Source organism: Thermobia domestica, chromosome 9 (assembly GCF_964235325.1).
Source record: "Thermobia domestica chromosome 9, izTheDome1.hap1.1, whole genome shotgun sequence".
In the NCBI taxonomy this organism is placed as follows: domain Eukaryota; kingdom Metazoa; phylum Arthropoda; class Insecta; order Zygentoma; family Lepismatidae; genus Thermobia; species Thermobia domestica.
Window position 1 is genome coordinate 11,982,906 of NC_137462.1, and position 18,491 is coordinate 12,001,396.

At 37.0% G+C, this 18,491-nt stretch overlaps 1 protein-coding gene across 3 annotated transcripts in view; it reads left to right on the forward strand.

Annotated features, from left to right (window-relative positions):
• The window catches only part of Rbp6 (RNA-binding protein 6), a 1,467,626-nt gene that overhangs the window by 501,658 nt on the left and 947,477 nt on the right, over positions 1–18,491 (forward strand). For all 3 annotated transcript variants that reach the window (XM_081770618.1, XM_081770619.1, XM_081770620.1), the window contains exon 4: positions 14,222–14,306. In XM_081770618.1, coding sequence (XP_081626744.1) covers positions 14,222–14,306 — 85 coding nt within the window. The remainder of the gene's footprint in view (positions 1–14,221; positions 14,307–18,491) is intronic.

Here is an 18,491-nt window from a genome sequence, read left to right on the forward strand (position 1 = left end):
CCCCCTCTGTTCTGAATATACACTATCTAGAGTGAGAAACTGGCAGTGGAAATAACAATACTTTTCTAAAATTTCATGTCATGTTTCCGTTTCGGGCTTAAAAGAAAGCGGTTTTGCTAAACACAATAGTTTGTCAGTTCCTCATACACATCACAGATGCCTAAAGGCATTTAAAAAAAATAATAAATAAATAAATAAATAAAAATAAATAAATAAATAAATAAATAAATTTGATTCAGATGTACTGATAGTTATTGGTGCATCCCCCCTCAGAAAACCCTGGATCCGGTCCTGCATATAGACTATAATCAATTTCCTGCCAAACTCTTCTTAGCATGTTAGGGTCGATATCGGCCACAGTTGCAGTGATGCGCTCACGCAATAATTCAATCATAGTTGTAGCAAGTGGTAGCACGAGTAATATCTTAAATTTTCCACAGAAATGCTGTTGAGCTTGCACAACGGATTTAAGTCGCACGAAAAATCAAGCACACAGAACGCTCTGTGGTCTGTAGAAGCCATATTGCTCACTTCGACTAAACTGCTCCTGGTAGACATCTACGTAACTACGCCTCTTTAATAGAAAAAAATTCCTGAAATTATATTCCAGAGAAAAAAAAATGTATTGCCGAGGAAAGCTTATTATTGTTCGAATAATAAATTAAAGAAATCGGGATACATCATTTTGACTCACCCTGTATTACCATATTTTGTTGCAAATGTCGTATATTATTCATTTATTTTTTCTAAATTTCCGTTTATGTCATTAGCTAGTCATGTTATTTAACTAATCATATATTGTGGTGATACTAATAATCAGTGGCGTATTTACGATTTTGTTTCGGGAGGGGCTTTGCTAACTTTCGGGGGGGGACTTTGCCTGAAAAAGTGAAAAGTCTGCAAGATATTCCATATACTTTACTGTAGTAAGTAAGATTTCGGGGGAGGAGGCTTAAGCCCGGAAACCCCCCCTAAATACACCACTGCTAATGATCAAGTTTGTTACTGATCGAAATGCATATATTTACGAAAATCCTTCAAAATTATGTGAATTTATATTATTTTAGTATTCATTTATTTATATTAATTTTTTATTGGTACATGCCAAGTAGCAAATGTATGTGTTAATTAATGAATGGATAATTTAAAAAAAAATCTAGTATGCGCTTAGACATCCAAGAAAGTTCACATTACAGTTTATTACATGATTTATTGGTTTATTGTTTTCATATATTGATAAACTTCCGTGACAAAATGAAAACTTTTTATTTTTAGGGAATATACTGTCTCCTGAGTTACCAATCAAATAAATTACGTTGATAGTTATTTTTAGTATAGTTTCAACGCGACATCTCTCGGGAAAAATAATAATCACATTTATTGTATTTTACAGTTAATTCGTCCCCTTAAATCACTAAATAACAACGATTTTTCGTATTTAAAATTTAACGATAGCCTGGTTTGAGTTTCTCACGAAGCAATTTTATTTTCTCACGTTTTGTTTTCCTATTTTTAATCCTGCTTGTTCGTTGAGTTTTTGTTGCTGTGATTTGCCGGTTAACTTGGAAGCAAAATGCAACAATTCTTGACAGTTTCAGTGATCGGACACCAGGAGGCGTCGCTGTCTGTCTGTTGGTTAGATGTGGTCCCTTGAGTCGTCGTTGCGTTGGAAGGAAAATCCCCAAGAGGTGGATTGACAGTAGTTGTCATGGCAACAGGGGGATTCCCGGGGCCTGAAGCGTAAAGTGGCTTGTTAGCCGCTGTCCTCTGGGACTCCCTCAACAACAGCAAAATATCCGCTCGTTCGTCTGTGTTACGAGAGAGAGAGAGAGAGAGAGAGAGAGAATATTGTTGGAGTGGAATGCATGTTTCCGAAAAACCAAGAGGACTTTCCAAAAAGATCTAGACGAGATCGAGATAGTGTTTCCAACCATAGAAATGGAGGGAATTATGACGAATAAAACTTTGTCATCACTACATCATAGGTTAATCAGGAATTTGGAAATCATGAACATTTTTTTTACCGTAATCATATATACATATACAGGGTGTTTCAAAACAACACCAACAACGTTTCGGAGGTGATTCCTGACACCAAAATAAGACGAAAAGTATTGGCCAACCTGGGGTACACAAATGCTTCCTTTCGGAGTTATAGGCCGCTGAAAACATGAAAAAATGAAGTTTAACCCTTTCCGGTACCCGGCTTTTTGGGCTATTTTTTAGAGTTTCAGTCAAGCAGCTACTGCATCGTCACTATTTAGCCTAGGATCATGGTTCATACCTCATTCTCTTCAGAATGGTGCTGGGTTTCAAATGGTACCACTTGCATGCTCGTACCATATACCAGGAGCGGGAAAAAAGATGCCAAAGGGAAAATTTTGGAGGGAAATTTTTTCTCGCATTTTGGGCCCCTCTGGAGCGGCCCTGTGTGAGCGTAGCCGTCTAAAAAAATCTGATATATAGCACTTGGTATACTGAATGAGTGTGCCAAATTTCAGGTTTCTATCTTGAATACCAAGGGCGGGAGAAATTTTATCAGGAATTCCCACCATGCCCCAAATTACCGTAAAATACCATGATATCAGGTAAAAAAAATTCCTGAGACATCCCTAATTACCCTAGGGTCATGTTTCGCCCATCATTTTCTTCAGAATAGAACTTCCTTTCAGACGGTATGACTCACGTGTCTCCATCATGTGTCTAAGGCGGGAAAATGAGGAAAAACAGGAATTTTTGGGGTAAAAATATCCCTTTTTTCAACTTTTAGCCCCTCTGGTTTCCCCCTGTTTTAACGCAGAAATCTGAAAAAATGTGGTAAATACTACTCGGTGGACTGAATGTTTGTGCAAAATTTCAATCTTCTACGAGCAAAAATAAGCCCGCCAAAAATTCTTTACATAAACCCCCCCAAAAAATATTACACGAAAATATATATTTTAGAGTTATGACGTCATCACCTCCTATGTCTCGACGCAGGAAGGTGTGAAACCATACGTAATGTCTTCTACAATGCCTCTGGACTTGAAAAACAAACAAACAAAAAAAAAAAAAAAAAAGGACGAAAATGCTCAAATAGGAGAGTCATAACGCAATGTACCATGAAACACCCCGTATGGTACAGATTGTACCATGGGATCCCCAAAGGGTTAAAGGTCCATAGCTTCGAAACTATGGGACCTATCGTAGTCGGGTCAAGACTTCATTTAAGAACTAGTATGTGCCCTATCCAAAAATACATGTTTCAGAATCCTGCGACAGTTTCATAACAATTTTTATAGAGGTAGTTGATGAGCACTTCAAATTATATGCCCGTAGCCAAACACCCTCTACAAAAATCGTTGCGTGAGTGCCTTAGGATTCTGAAACATGGATTTTTGTATAGGGCAGATATTAGTTCTTAAGTAAAGTCTTGACCCGACTACGATAGATCCCATAGTTTTGGAGCTATGGACCTTTGAAGTTATGTTTTCGGCAGCCTATAACTCCGAAAGGAAGCATTTGTGCACCCAGTTTCATCTATACTTTTGGCCTTATCTTGGTAGGAATCATCTCCCAAACGTTGTCGGTGTTGTTTTGAAACACCCTGTATATACATTTATATTTGAATTTGTTAATTATAATTCATTATATATATTCGAACTAAGTACGAAATTGATCAAGTGCTATATGTGGAGTATTGGACTGTTTGTTTTATTGAGACTTGGACATTACGGAAGTTAGAGAAGAAATATTTAGATAGCTTCAAAATGTGGTGCTGGAAGAAGATGGAGAAGATAAAATAGACAGAGAAAGTAATAAACGAAGATGTTTCAAAACGGATAGGAGAGAAGAGGACACTTTTAGCCAGCATCCTTCGTAGGAAGGCCAATTGAATTGGACACATCTTGCGAAGAAATTGTCTTCTTCATACCGTGATAGAAAGAAAGGTGGAAGGAAAGCGAGGGATAGGAAGAAGAAGAAAATTTCACGACTCCTAGATCCAACATCTCATCTGATCTTATAGCGGAGTTTGAGGCAAACAGAAACGCCGTGTACTTTTAGGGATGCGCACGAGACAAGATTTGAGACTGTCTCGTCTCGAAAATGTGCTGTAAAACTGATGTCTCGACTCGAAAAATATATATATTTCTATTGGAAGAGCTGTGTCTCGACTCGAATTTTGTCAGGAAAATTCTGTCTCGACTCGACTCGAACGCATCCCTATGTACTTTCAGCTTGACAACATAGAAACAAAGACTAGTATCTGTAGCAGTTCAGATTATCTTCCGTTTGGTTGTAAATTGTCATCTTACGAGGAAAAATTGCTTACCTCATACAAGGTCTCGAGCATATTACCAAAATTAAAATGAAAAAAAAAAATGTAAAATTACCAAAAGTTACGAAAAATGACGAAAAAAATACCTAAAAGCTGAAAATTGACAAAGTATTTATAAAAAATTTAGTTCAAAATTACGTTTTTTAGAAGGAAGGTATAACATTATATATACATTTGTTGGATTTTATGTTCACGATACCAGAAAAAAAAAAAAAACTATGGTATTTCATGAACTTCCGACCTCTATCACATACAAGACGAAGCCAAGAGCTCTTTCCATACAGACAGATATACTTTCCGAGCAGTGTTTCTTTCAGAAAAAAAATATTCCGTTGGGCACACTTAATATTTGGAGGGGCGCATTATTTTCACACGTACTATTCTATTTATTATTATATTATAGAAGTATTATTTTGATCTCGTCTGCGGGACACTCTCAGAGTTCCGAGGGGAGTGCTCCCCCAATACATGTCTGGAAGAAACACTGTTTCTGAGGCGATAGAATCAATCTCATCACACCATGTCGAGACCAAATATTCTTCTTAACACTTAGGGAAAGTGAAGACACGATACACAATATACTCCAATAATAAATATAGTTTAAATACTGCTGAAATTAAGAAAGTCAGGGCATTCACGTTTTAAAACATGAATTTATAAAACAAGACGAGACGAGAGAACCTCGGCTCATTTTGAGAGTAGCACTATAGATATAGCAGACTGACTTGACACCTAATCTTCTGTTCCAAGCGCAGCTATCAGCTAAAGGAATTCCACTCCCTTTCGCGTAGACGGCTGCAAGGCTCTCTCGCTTAGCAACAGCTGAACCCTTATTGGCTCAACGCGTGGGTGTGTCAAGAGTGTGAGCTTTAGTTCACATTTTTTGCCACGGATCAAGACATTTTTGCAGCACTATAGTGTAATTTATTCTCACGTTCTATCCTCGTCCATACACTGCACAGAGGTTTACTCAGTCTATGGACATTAAGAAAATTTGGAGGGTAAAGGATTCTGAACAATGACGCTGCTGACCACTTCGCCTCTTCTGCGTGTCTCTGCTAAGGAAAATGGGGCCTAACCTCTGCATAATAGTATACCTTATTTGCCTGCCCTAAATGAGTTTGGAGTGAGGAGGGGCGATCTTTTTTCATGGTGTACGCTTTCTTGAAACTATTCGAATTATCTCCTTGGTTGGGGTTAAAAAATTAATCAAGAAGAATCAGAGGATTAATTACTCCACTCACAAATGGGAAAGCACGGTGGCTCTGTGATAGAGCTTACCATTGGTGCACGGGGTCCTTGGTTCTATCACCGACCAAGTAAGTTTGAGGTGGACATCCTACCCTTGAGTTTTCTCGGGGTACTTCCGTTTCCTCCCACTTTCTCATTCCACCATCATTCCGTCCATCATCATTTACTTGCTTTAATCATCGTCTCCCTTAGCCTTAAGGACATAAACGTGGGACGTTAAACTGGAAGATTTCATTTCATTTTCATTTTTCCAGATAAAAGTATCACGGTAAATTGTGCAAATATCCTCTGATTTTCATAAAACAGCGAGAGTTTTCTCTCTAGCTTAAGAACTGCTTTATATTGGATGGGATTAAAATTAGTCATGGTTAAGTTGTTAAATTCTTCAACTTAATAATAATAATAATAATAATAATAATAATAATAATAATAATAATAATAATAATAATAATAATAATAATAATAAATCTTTTGTTCGCTTCTAGACTGTACCTATTGCATGAACTACGCTGTTTGACAATATTACCAAGCAATACTTATTGGCTCATAACTTTTGGGGTCTGTTGTACACCATCCACCATCTCCACTACGCATGCGCACATCTGTTCCTCTTGTAACAATGGCTATCTGAAGTCAGCAGAGGTACCTTATGAGGAAAGTCATACCGGCAAAAATTCAAGTGTTTTCGCATCAAACTAAAACTTTTCCTAATGTACTAATTTTTATATACAATTTGTATATTAAATCTCTTTTAGTTTGCAGTAGTGAAACTGTAATCTTTATTGGTGTAACCCTTCTCACCTTATACCACGATACTGTTGGTTATTTCATCCCATGGGCAACCTCTGTGTTTACTTCGGCCTGCGTCAAATAAACCAACAGCTCTGTCACTATCATAAATAACTTAGATCAGGGTTTCTCAACCTGTGAGCCACTGCTGAGTGCCTCACTGTGTGAGTCAGTAAAGTACCTTTGTTTTATCTTGACACTCTTCCCGCCAGTGCACTTGGTTGGCCTTTAAAGTATTTTTTGCCAGTTCTCACGTGAACGTTTTAATCCAATAGGCATGTTATTGGTTTTGTCGTGTAGGTGACGTTAGTTGTCAGCCAGCCCATCAAATCAGGTCATTGCTTTTTGGCGGGTACTTGAAGTGCTTAGTTGCTACATGCGAACAAGTGTGTTACAATGATTCGTGAGTGAAGCTGCGTTTTGCTGTGTTTATTAACGTATTGTAACTCTCAACTTAACCGTGGCCTGGCAACAATGCGTTGCAGATAGATCCGTCCTTTAGGCGGGAAGCGTGCGAAGAAAAAGCAAACGTAGTCTAGGAAAGGTTGAGAAACCCTGACTTAGATGAGCCCTTCCCGCAGTCTTCCAATAGAGTACACACTTTACTCAACAGTATTGTATTGACAGTAGCTTCTACTGTATTCGGTTTTATCTTGTAGGAACCAACTTCTTCCTCTGTGTCAGTCTTTACCTCATTGCTGCGACAGCCACAGAGCACGCTTGTCTCTATCGAAGAGCCAGGCCCGTAGCCAGCCCAAAAATGTAGGGGGGGCCTGGCTGAAGTTAGAGGGGCCCGATCCAACCATATTATAGTTCATCATCATATTATAGTTCATTTGGAAGCCTACTGTGAAAACTTTAGGGGGCCAACAAATTTTTTTAGGAGGACTCGGACCCCCTAGACTCCCCTGGATACGGGCTGCGAAGAGCGCGACGGCTCACTGACACTCTCTACTGGTATATTGATAATAAGACATGGCATGGAGCAGTGTAAAGCTAGCTTGCCATGCTGCAAGAATCTTGTTGCTGTCATTAAAACAATCTTGCAACCGTACAATATTTCTCCATGTAAACATAATCTTGAACAACAATATGCATCAATTGCAACAATTTTTTCACCTTGCAAGGAGTCAAACAATGTGCAACCTTCTGAGTCATCTTGCTTGCTACCTCCTATCGCCCTCCTACTGACATCATAAAGGAAAAAAACAGTTAAGCCGTTTCCGAAACAACGGATTCTTTAGGACGAGGAGGGTAAGTGCACCAACATACACGTTTTCAATGAAGAGGTTCACTATTTTCCCACTAGAGTGCAGTGTTCCATGGGTGGAGATATGTTTCTTGCTTTCAAAAAGTTGTAAAGTGTAAACAGTAAATAGAAAGATGGGGTTGCAAGATTTTTAAGTGACAGCTATAAGATTCTTGCAGAATTACAAGCTAGCTGTACACAGTACAGAGCAGTGTGAACAAGAGTTATGTGTAGATATGTGTTTGTTTCCTTGGAATTGTCAAGCAGTGGAGTATTATGGACTTAGTGATATTGCATCACAGTTAGAAACCCTGTATTAAACTAAAACTATCGCATAAATGGAAGGGTTGTGAATTGAAGTCATAGAAGAGTGGAAAAAGGCAACATAAAGGCAGATGGTTGGTCGGTATCTGTTTTGTGTGCGTAACGGCAGTTTGATGACGACTCAGGGTGTTTGTGAGTTTGGTTGGAGTAGAATTGGGTGTCGCAAGGGGGAGACAAGAGTCTGAAGAGTTTTCGGAAAGAGAGGGCGCAACAATAGAAGTGAAAACACGGGATTGCTTTCGATGTTGGAGAGTGTGGTTGTTACTGTCAAAGCGTTTGCACTTTGCTTCCTTTTGTTTGTTGTTTATTTTGAAAGTAGCTGCAATTGACGAAGGTTTAGCTCATTTTTTTGTCTTTTAAATTTTATTTGTCTTCCCAAACCGACTTTGGATATACTGTATCACCTTGTAAATCCTCACAAAAAATTTAGTTCTACAAATACGTACCTTGATAAGTGTAACATATGTTTTCAAAAAACAAATACCGTATTTATTTGAATCTAAGTGCGCCTGAATTTTCAATATCTTGAAACTAGAAAAGAAGTCTTTCCTGGTGAATGAGATATGTATTTTGTATCAATTTTATCTTATATAATAGGCTTGTAATCCATGCATGGAACATGTACTTTGGTACAACAGGTTTGTCTTGTACAGTATGTTTGCAATGCGAACTAGTAAATCGCAGAACACACTTCCATTTTTGAAACAGAACATGAACCTAGATTTTTGAAGTTGAACATTAACCTTGATTTTAGGAAGCGAACGTAAACATTGATTTTAGAAGAAGCAGAGCATGAACGCCCGCTCATTCTTCTTTCTTGTCGCCAACCTGCGTTTGAACTTTTGATATTACAAATATAGACGTTACTTTTAATTTTGCTCGTGCATTACCCGACGTACCCTGTGAGGTCAATTTTTAACATTCGACAACAATAACACCCAACAAATTGGAAGGAAAGAAATAAGCCAGAAAATATATTTAAAGCTGCAATTCCGACAGTCATGATGGAATTAAGAAAAAAACATAGGACAACTTGAACTAGGATTCGATCCTGGGATCCCCCGATTGCAATTCAAAAGTGTGAACCACTAGCTTACACCAATCTGTTTTCTTTAACAACGTGAAATCCAAATTATTAGTCGGATATTTGACACTTGTGCTTTCGGGTAACATGTAAAGGGTATTCCCAAAATAATACCATATATCCTATTAAACATAACGTTACAGCGTCTTACAACAATAATAATTTTAGGGACTATTTTTTAAAAAATACATAATTGCAAGATAATTCAATTTCTTTTTCTAGTGTATAGGTTGTTAGTAGAGTGTATTTTGTGTAATATTGGTAAGTTACTGCTTATTTTTTTTAAATGAATACATGGAGAATATTCCATACAGAGCGACTTCTCATATGGACCCATTTTCGAGGAGGAAAAATGGAAGATTGTACGTATAAACATTTTCTTAAATGTCGAACTTAACGCAACGTTAAATTAGAAGAAGAAATATTAATATCTAGTTGATTTTGACAGAGCATAACAATTAGTTAATAGCTGATAGATTGTGTTATTAGACCCATACAAAGGACGAGAGAGTGCTCACTTGACAAGTAACACTATTTATGTTAAGATAGAATCAAGAACCTAGATGACACAGTGAAACCGAGGAATTCGGTCATGCCCACGATTTTCTCTAAAATTCTCAAAGCCAGGGGCGCACCCACGTGAGTAGTTCACCGGATTCAATCTCCGGCCCCCAAAACTTGGTAAGTCGACATATACAGGGTGTTTCAAAACAACACCGACAACGTTTGGGAGGTGATTCCTGGCACCAAGATAAGACAAAAAAATAGTATCGACCAACCTGGATGCACAAATGCTTTCTTTCGGAGTTACAGACTGCCGCAAAAACATTTTAAAAAAATGAAATTTAAAGGTTCATAGCTCCAAAACTATGGGACCTATCGTAGTCGGGTCAAGACTTTACTTAGGAACTAGTATGTGCCCTATCCAAACATCCAAGTTTCAGATTCCTGCGATACTTCCACGACAATTTTTATAGAGGTGGTTGGTGAGTACTTCAAATTAAATGCCCGTAGTCAAACTTCTTCTATAAAAATTGTTGCGTAAGTACCTTAGGATTCTGAAACGTGTATGTTTGGACAGCGCACATGTTAATTCCTAAGTGAAGTCTTGACCCGACTACAGTAGGTCCCATAATTCTGGAGCTATGTAACTTTAAATTTCATTTCTTCATGTTTTCGGCAGCCTACAACTCCGAAGTGAAGTATTTGTGTACTCCGGTTGGTCTATACTTTTTGTCTTATCTTGATGTGACGTGAGGAATCACCTCCCAAACGTTTGTCGGTGTTGTTTTGAAACACCCTGTTTATGTCGATTTACCAAGATATTTTCCAAACTTCGGAACGAAACTATCAAGTTGACAGCATTGGTTCCGTAGAAATTTTGAGGCAAAACCTTCAGGTATGGAATGATGTCCTTCATAACTTGGGTGCTGCATAAGGATGCAATGTAACGCTCCACTGCCCCCCCCCCCCCAAAAAAAATAAATCTTAAGTTCTTGATTCTACTTCATACTAGTGTTACTTGTGAGCATTGAAAATTCGCTATATGTTTCATTTTATTCATTACTGGGTAGTATATATAGCTTATTAAGTGTACTTTTTTCCTTTTAAAACAATGACTATGTATTATGTGCATTTACTAATTGTAGTGTTTACGGTAGTCCATAGAATGGTGTTTTTTATGGCATAGCTAATGGTAACACTTAACCTGTATAAAGAGAACGCCCTTACTGTTTTTGGACAATAATATAGATCATTTTAAAAGAAATACAATGATAGTTATAATTTAGTGGAAAATAGGTAATACGAGTATGTGCTCTGTAGTGTGGAGTGAAAACTAATGGATCTAAATACACATTCCAAGTTCAAGAAATTCCTCCAAGTTTTGAGACAAAGCCCTAAAGTTGGCAACATTGATTCTATAGTAATTCGCCTAAGTTCAAAAGAAAAATCCCAAGTTGACAACCCTTATAATATAGAAATTCTCTGAGTTATAAAGGCAAAATCCCTAAGTGGCAACGTTGATTTCATAGAAATTCACCTAAATTTGGAGGCAAAACTGTCAGTTTGGCAAGATTGGTTTGATAGAAACTTCCTCGAATTTAAAGGCAAAATCCTCAAGTTGGCAAAACTGGTTTCATGAGAAAAAAAAATCCGAAGTTTAGGAACAAAAGATTCTCAAGCTTGCTACGTTGAACTCAGCAATGCCGTACCATGTCTTACAGTTTACTTTTCATCTGTCAATATTTTCAACGTAACGTGAAACTTTCACCGAGCAGTATATATAGGGGGGCGCCCACAGACAACAGAGTGTTTTTCTACAGGTCAGTAAAGCGAAAATGCTATATAACGGAATACCCACCGGGACCTCCTTAAGCAGCTACGGGGAATCAAAATTTTCACAACGTGGCAACGTCGCAGTTTAACTTGCAACCGTTAGCGTTGCTCCATCAACCAGTTACATCGATTATTACGCTAATAGATGGTGCTAGTGCCAACGTATATCGACTTTAACTTCCATCTGAAAAGAATCGATTTAACTATTTGATAGATTGGTGGATTACTCTATGGTTCTTTATTTGCGACGTTGCCACATCGTGCAATTCGCGTTTCTACAAAAGGGCCCGAAAGGTATACAATTATATATATATTTTTTCACTTTATTTTAACTTGTAGAAGAGTGGTCTGTAGTCCGTGGGCGCTAATTTTAAAACTTCAATTTTAACCAGATATGACATAGTAACCGAAAAAAAAAAAATTGGAATGTGTTAAAATGTGTGAATAGTTCATTTTAACAGAGCACTTGGTTCCATTAGATGAAATAGAGCTTTATTCAATGTTATTAGTATTAATAATTTAGATTCAGAATAAATGGGTGCAAATCATATATATTATTGGAAACCTGTTAGATTTTCAATGAACAAATGAAAGAATAAATGAAAGAATAAAAAAGAAACGTTGAAATGAGGGGCGGATCCAGGACCGACTTCTGGGGGGGCGGTGGGTTGTTATAATGCTACTTTTAAGGGTTCCAAACTCTGGGATGGATATTATTTATATATATAAAACAAGAAAGTTTCCTCTTCTGGGAGGGGGGCGATCGCCCCCCCCCCTGGATCCGCCCCTGGTTGAAATACAAAAGAAATGTGTTTATATAAATAACCGTTTTGGGATTAGAGTCCATAAAATTTTTGAACGATCCCAAAATCGAGTTTTCGTATTTCCTACGAAATAAGCACATCATATTGAGTTACGTGATAGTTTGGGTTTGGCTACACTGTATGTAATTCTCCAGATATAAGGCCTACAAGAAAACTTTTGATTAAAGTATATTGGATCAGGGACCACAAAATTTTTGAACGACCCCTAAATCGAGTTTTCATACTTTCTGTGGAATAATCACATCATACTGAGTTAACTGATAGTTTGGGTTCGGCTACACTATATGTAGTTCTCCAGATATAAGGCGTACAATAAAATTTTTGATTCAAATGTATTGAATCTTTTGATCCAATAAATCAAAAGAACATACCTCTTTTCCTTTTTCTTAATCAATTGGCGAATTTTCTTTAACGTCCAATTCAGAATGGGATAGGGTATCGGGCTAGAAGGAAATAGGCCTACTAATTGCTCTTTATTCAAGAGTCCTTTATTTTGAAAGATTATTTAACAGGAAGAAATATCCCTATGTACGCCACGCAAAGGAGTTTGTTAAAGTCATGTAGTTTCATTTTAGGGTTATATTCCATAGATAGATTAATATTTCGCATCCTGAGTATTATACTAACCCGCAAATTTCAACAGTACTGCGGTTAGTCTATCAAGCAAGGAAAATATCCATAATTTCTCCCATAAGAATACATAGAGAGCCTGTTTTTGATTTGTTTATATATTGGGCACCAGCTGAATGGATACGAACTCGATTCCGAACTGTTAATCTTTGTATGTAAAGAAACTTGATAATCTTTTGTTCTTTTAGGAATTGTGCGTTCACTTCTGGTGCTCGGGGTCCCGGGTTCGATCCCAGCCCCCGCCAAGTGAGCTTTGTGGTGGACAAACACCGTGTGCGTAGGTTTCCTCGGGTTTCTCCCGTTTCTTCCCACTTTCTTCATTCCACCATTTCATTCATTACTCATAATCACCGTCTCCTTTAGCCTAACCGGCATAATCGTGGGACGTAAAACTCAAAGATTTAATTTTCATTTCATTTTAGGAATTGTTATTTCAATGTGTATTGTATTATCTAGTGTATAGTAAACCTTTTTTAAATACGTATACATATTACAAGTCTAAAACATTAAAAATTGATAACAACTTAAAACCTATTTTGAACTTCGAGAGTCTCATTTTGGGGGTGCGATATATAGGGAGTTTTGGTAAATCTGACTCCTTAGAAATAGGTACAAGAGTTAGTTGAATGCAGTATTCCTATGACCCATTGTTTTATATATTCCTACAACTATACGTACGGTTATCTAAAAAGTATTGGTATAAGTCGGGTCCGTCTCCCGAAAAGTGTTCCCAAGTTATTGTTCGATACTCGTGGGATATATTCATAAACTATGACTTTTACTATTTTAGCAATCATAAGCTTTTCAGATAAAATTTACTTTTATTTTATTTTATTTTATTTTTTTAAGAGTAGAAAAATAAAAATAAGAACAGAAGAATATCCAACCCTACCCATTAGACACAGCAGGCCCGTAGCCAGCCCAAAAACTTAGGGGGGGGCGGCTGAAGTTGGGGGGGGGCGGCTGAAGTTAGGGGGGCCCGATCCAATTATATGATATTTCATCACCATATTACAGTTCTTTTGTAAGCCTACTGTAAAACTTTTAGGGGGCCAGCAAAAATTTAGGGGCCCGGCCCCCCTAGACCCCCCTGGATACGGGCCTGAGACACAGCGATAAGAAAACTAGATTGGGTTCACGTAAAGATAAAAAACAGTGCATTACAAATAATGTAAAACTTACTTCACACAGATATCGAAAATTATATGATAATTAACATGGTTAATAGTGTTAAGTCATTTATGAAAGGATTTTAAATGTCTATACGTGGCAATTAAGTAAAATTCAAAAAACAGGTTTCCAATAATTTTCTAGTGTTTTTTTCATGACTAAAATATTAAAAGTGCTCTAATTTTTTTTCCTTTTCTTAGTTGTCTTCGTAGTGATAGTAATAGAACTGTTTATGTTTATTGTAGGGGCTTCGGTTTTATCACCTTCGCAGATCCATCTAGCGTAGATAAAGTATTAACACAAGGCACACATGAGCTGGATGGGAAAAAGGTATTGTAGACATATATTTTCTATTGCTTTTTTGTTCTTTTAAGCTGTTACTTCTGTCAATATTTGGTGTTGGTATGTCTAAAAATAAAATATTGGATGTATATGGAATGTTGTATAACAGCAAATTTGTGTAAATGTTTTTTTTCTTTGATGTCTGAAATGAGGGGGGGGGGGATACTTGTAACATGTGGAATGGTTGAGGCAACAGTCCCCTATTTAAGTTCCCCACAGTTCAAGGGGATCCACGTCAAGACAAGATTTTCTTATATTATTATGTTACGATACGAACATGAATTTATAGATGAACGGTTTCAACACATGGAATAGGTTCAACACCTGTATGGAACAGGTTTAACACATTCCCACCATTAAATGAAACGAAAATATGAATTGGCCTATTTCAATAAAAAAATGTCTAGTATTAGGGGCCGTAAAAAATGATATTTTATTTCTTAAAGTTTTAAGATGTGTCAAATATTGTCCCCTTAGTTTAACTTATGAAGCATGGAATGACCCCACCATAGCATTTCCAAAACACCTGAAAATAATTTAAAGTGCTGCTTCATCATCCGAATAAAATATATTTCCTTAAGATTAAGCATAAATGTAATCTGAGCCTCGCTGCAGTAGAACCCCAATTGGAGCCCCTAGAAGTAATAAAAATATTTATTAAGATTTTAAATTCTAAGGGGCCTAATTTTGTATTTTCCTGGGGAGCAACATCATATTTTTCTAGGGAATATTAATGCTTGTCCCCTGCGCAGGAAAATTTCAAGTTACGGCGCTGATTTACTCTGTAACATCTAAAAATGAACTTTGAATATCTATTTGGTTAAGATCGGAAACTAGACACAAAGTTATTTATATTTGTTACTTACAATGGTGCCAATCCTGAGAGAAGTTTTTCTCGCCTGGCCGAACTCGGACTGTAACAACGCCGGAAAATGTGGCGCGTGTGAAAGCGTCCAGCTAACAATCTCCAAAGCGTTCAGCATTTAAAAAAGGTTGGCGAGTCGTTTTTTTTTTTTTTTTTTTTCAGTGCACAACCTGTTGCTCTAAAGTTCGAAACCTAAACTCGAGTAGTTTTTTTTTTTTTTCTATCCAAAACGGAATCATGTTGGTAAAGTCCAAACCGAATGCGAAATGCTCGCTGAGTAGTTTACTCACAGAACCACCAGTACGAATCTACTCCTTCATAACAAACACACGATGCTCACCACTTCACGCCATTACTACTACTGAAAATAGAACGTACGTATACTGCAATGGATTGATACTCCCTTTGCAGCCGGGTTCAAACCCTGCTCCCGCCAAGTGAACTTTGTGGTGGACAAACATCGTGTGCGTGGGTTTTCTCGGGGTTCTCCCGTTTCCTCCCACTTTCTTCATTCCACCATTTCACTCATTTCTCATAATCACCGTCTCCTTTAGCCTAACCGGCATAACCGTGGGACGTAAAACTCAAAGATTTCATTTCATTTTTTCCCTTTGCAGCCGTATCACCTACCATAACTTACACATCGCCCTCTCCAAATACGGAAAGTCTTTTTGCCGGACCCTGTACAATTGAAATTAAGAAGTATATAAGAAAAAGAACACTAAAATTTAAAAAAAAAAAATTGAAAAGAAACTGAAGAGAATAAATCCTGAATAGTAAAAGCTACAGATATTAAAATATGCGTTCAGATATAATAACCGACGCATATTTTACTGAAGTAACTGAAAATTTTACAAAGCATATATATATTCTTTACGTCCTCGTTTAGGAATTGTAAATATTTGATGAAACGGGAAATAAAAATTTATGTTTTTTTTTGTATTATTAATTATTATGTTAAATAGACACATTTTTGTTATAATCGAATTCTTATAGGGCCCATACTCTGCCAGTTTAACTGAAGGAAAACCTGATCGTGGCGTCAGAATTAAAGGAATTCGTTCAGTTCAGTCAGTTCTTCATGCGGTTATTTGGACTGAAGAACTGTTATTTTGGACTGAATAAACGAGCCGTCTTTTGCTACAGTAACTGTGCTATTAACTGAAGGAAGCACATAGTTGTCTCAGTTCAGTTCTTTCAGTTCAGGTCCTGTCATCATGGCAACTAGTAACAGAAAGGCATTGTTGGCTTTTATTGAAGCCTGCCGCGCTCATCCCGAACTTTGGGACATGCAAGATGTGCATTATGCGAATAGCTATAAAAGAGGGAAGACTTACGATGTGTTGCTTACGAATTTAAGAGTTGAAATATCAGGCGACACGCGATACTGTTAAAAAAAATAAAATAAATAAATAAATAAACAACCTAGGAAGGAACTGCGGAAAGTGAGCGAATCCAAGAAATCGGAGACTGGAGGCGAGGAACTGTACGTTCTGAAGCTTTGGTATTTCAAGGAACTAAGTGCACTCCACAGAACATCTGATGAAACTAAAGGAACTGAAGGACTGAACTCTATTAGCTGACGGTACTCCACACACTATCAGTTCAGTTAATCGTATGATCGGTTAAGTCAGTTTCTAGCTCAGTTGGACTGATCAGTTGAAACTGATAGTGTATGGATCCTTTAACATGTTCATCTTTAGATTTAGAATAAATCGAAAGAGGTATCATGTTTTTGGTACAGTAATATGTCCAGTTTGAATAATAATAATAATAATAATAATAATAATAATAATAATAACAGTGCCGTGCCGTGAAAAATCAGCGCCCAGGCGAGAGTATACGACGGCGCCCCCATACATATATTCCAAGTAATTTTTCTTTTTATTTGCCCTTTTTTCTCCCGATTTTTTCGTCCCTCTTACTTCGGCGCCGGGGGGCGTCGCCCCGCTCGCTTCCCCCCACGGCAAGGCCCTGAATAATAATAATAATAATAATAATAATAATAATAATAATAATAATAATAATAATAATAATAAATAGTTATGCATTTTTAATAATTGGAGCTCCTACATATTTCTTCGATCAATTCTGGGCTCAGAATTCATTTTGCTTGAAGTTCCCTACCTTTTGGTGTACGTATATGCAATAATAATATATGGGGTTCTGCTTGCCCTAAGTCAAAGTTAGAGAAAGCTGTGTTTCCGATAAATCTCTTGGGGGTAATGTATCAACATCAGTCGTTGCGTTGGCTACAACCCAGGATGGCAAAAGATGGCGAATAATTCTTTCAAAAGGCGTGTCTTCCTCATGAATCATTGAGATTGGTTGTTGACATTTATTGGAGACAGGCAAAGAGAGAGAGAGAGAGAGAGAGAAACAAGACAGGGGGTGTAGAGTTTTTGTTTTCATGTTTTTGCACAAGAGTAAACAAGATTTGAAATGAATCTCATGTGGGAAGGTATCAGAAACCTGTGTCGTGTTTTTTTGTTTCTTTCTTTTTCATGTAACTTTCGAAATGATATCAAATATATATGCTAAATCTAAAAAAAAAGATACAAGTTTCTTTTTAAAAATATGAATTTTTTAATTAACCATTTTATCAGAAACACTTTGAATAGACTAAATATTTAGGTATTGTGTAAAGAGAAGCCAGATAGCACAATTGCGATTCGGACAGTGATGTTCAGCGCTCAGGTATTTCATAGAAGTGTCCTGTAGATGGCATTAGTGTGGAACTAATTATAATTCTGAAAATGTATATAATTTTAATTTTTGTAAACATACTTTAAAAGCTAGCTTTAGGTAGAGGTGATATTTTCTTGATTAATATTGAAACCGGAAGTGGTGACGGGTTTGTATCATTTCCGGTTTTAGTAAAGAGATTATTGTGGAGATGGAATATATTCTTGGGACGCTTAATTGATAGCATAAAACTGTTTCTCGCTATCTATTATAGTTTTTACTCTCTAGTGTTCAACGTTAAAACCGGAAGTGGTTGATTTCTACTACACCTAGTTTGAATAGAGGGTTAAGAGAGAAAATGGTTCATATTCTTAGAATACTAAAGGCAAGAGTTCTGTATTTGCCTCTATCATTCTATGAAAAAAAAAAAGGAAGTTGTAGAAATAGATTACAGTTTTCGGTTTCAATCGTGATCCCCCAGCAATGCCCATCTTCCATGTCCTATGACGTACCTCCCATTTTTCTGTTATTCCCTTCCCACAAATCAACCATTAGCAACGTTTAAGTTTAATCGACTGCAGAAAAAAAAAAAACTTCTACTCGCTGGTTCTTATGTTTTTTTT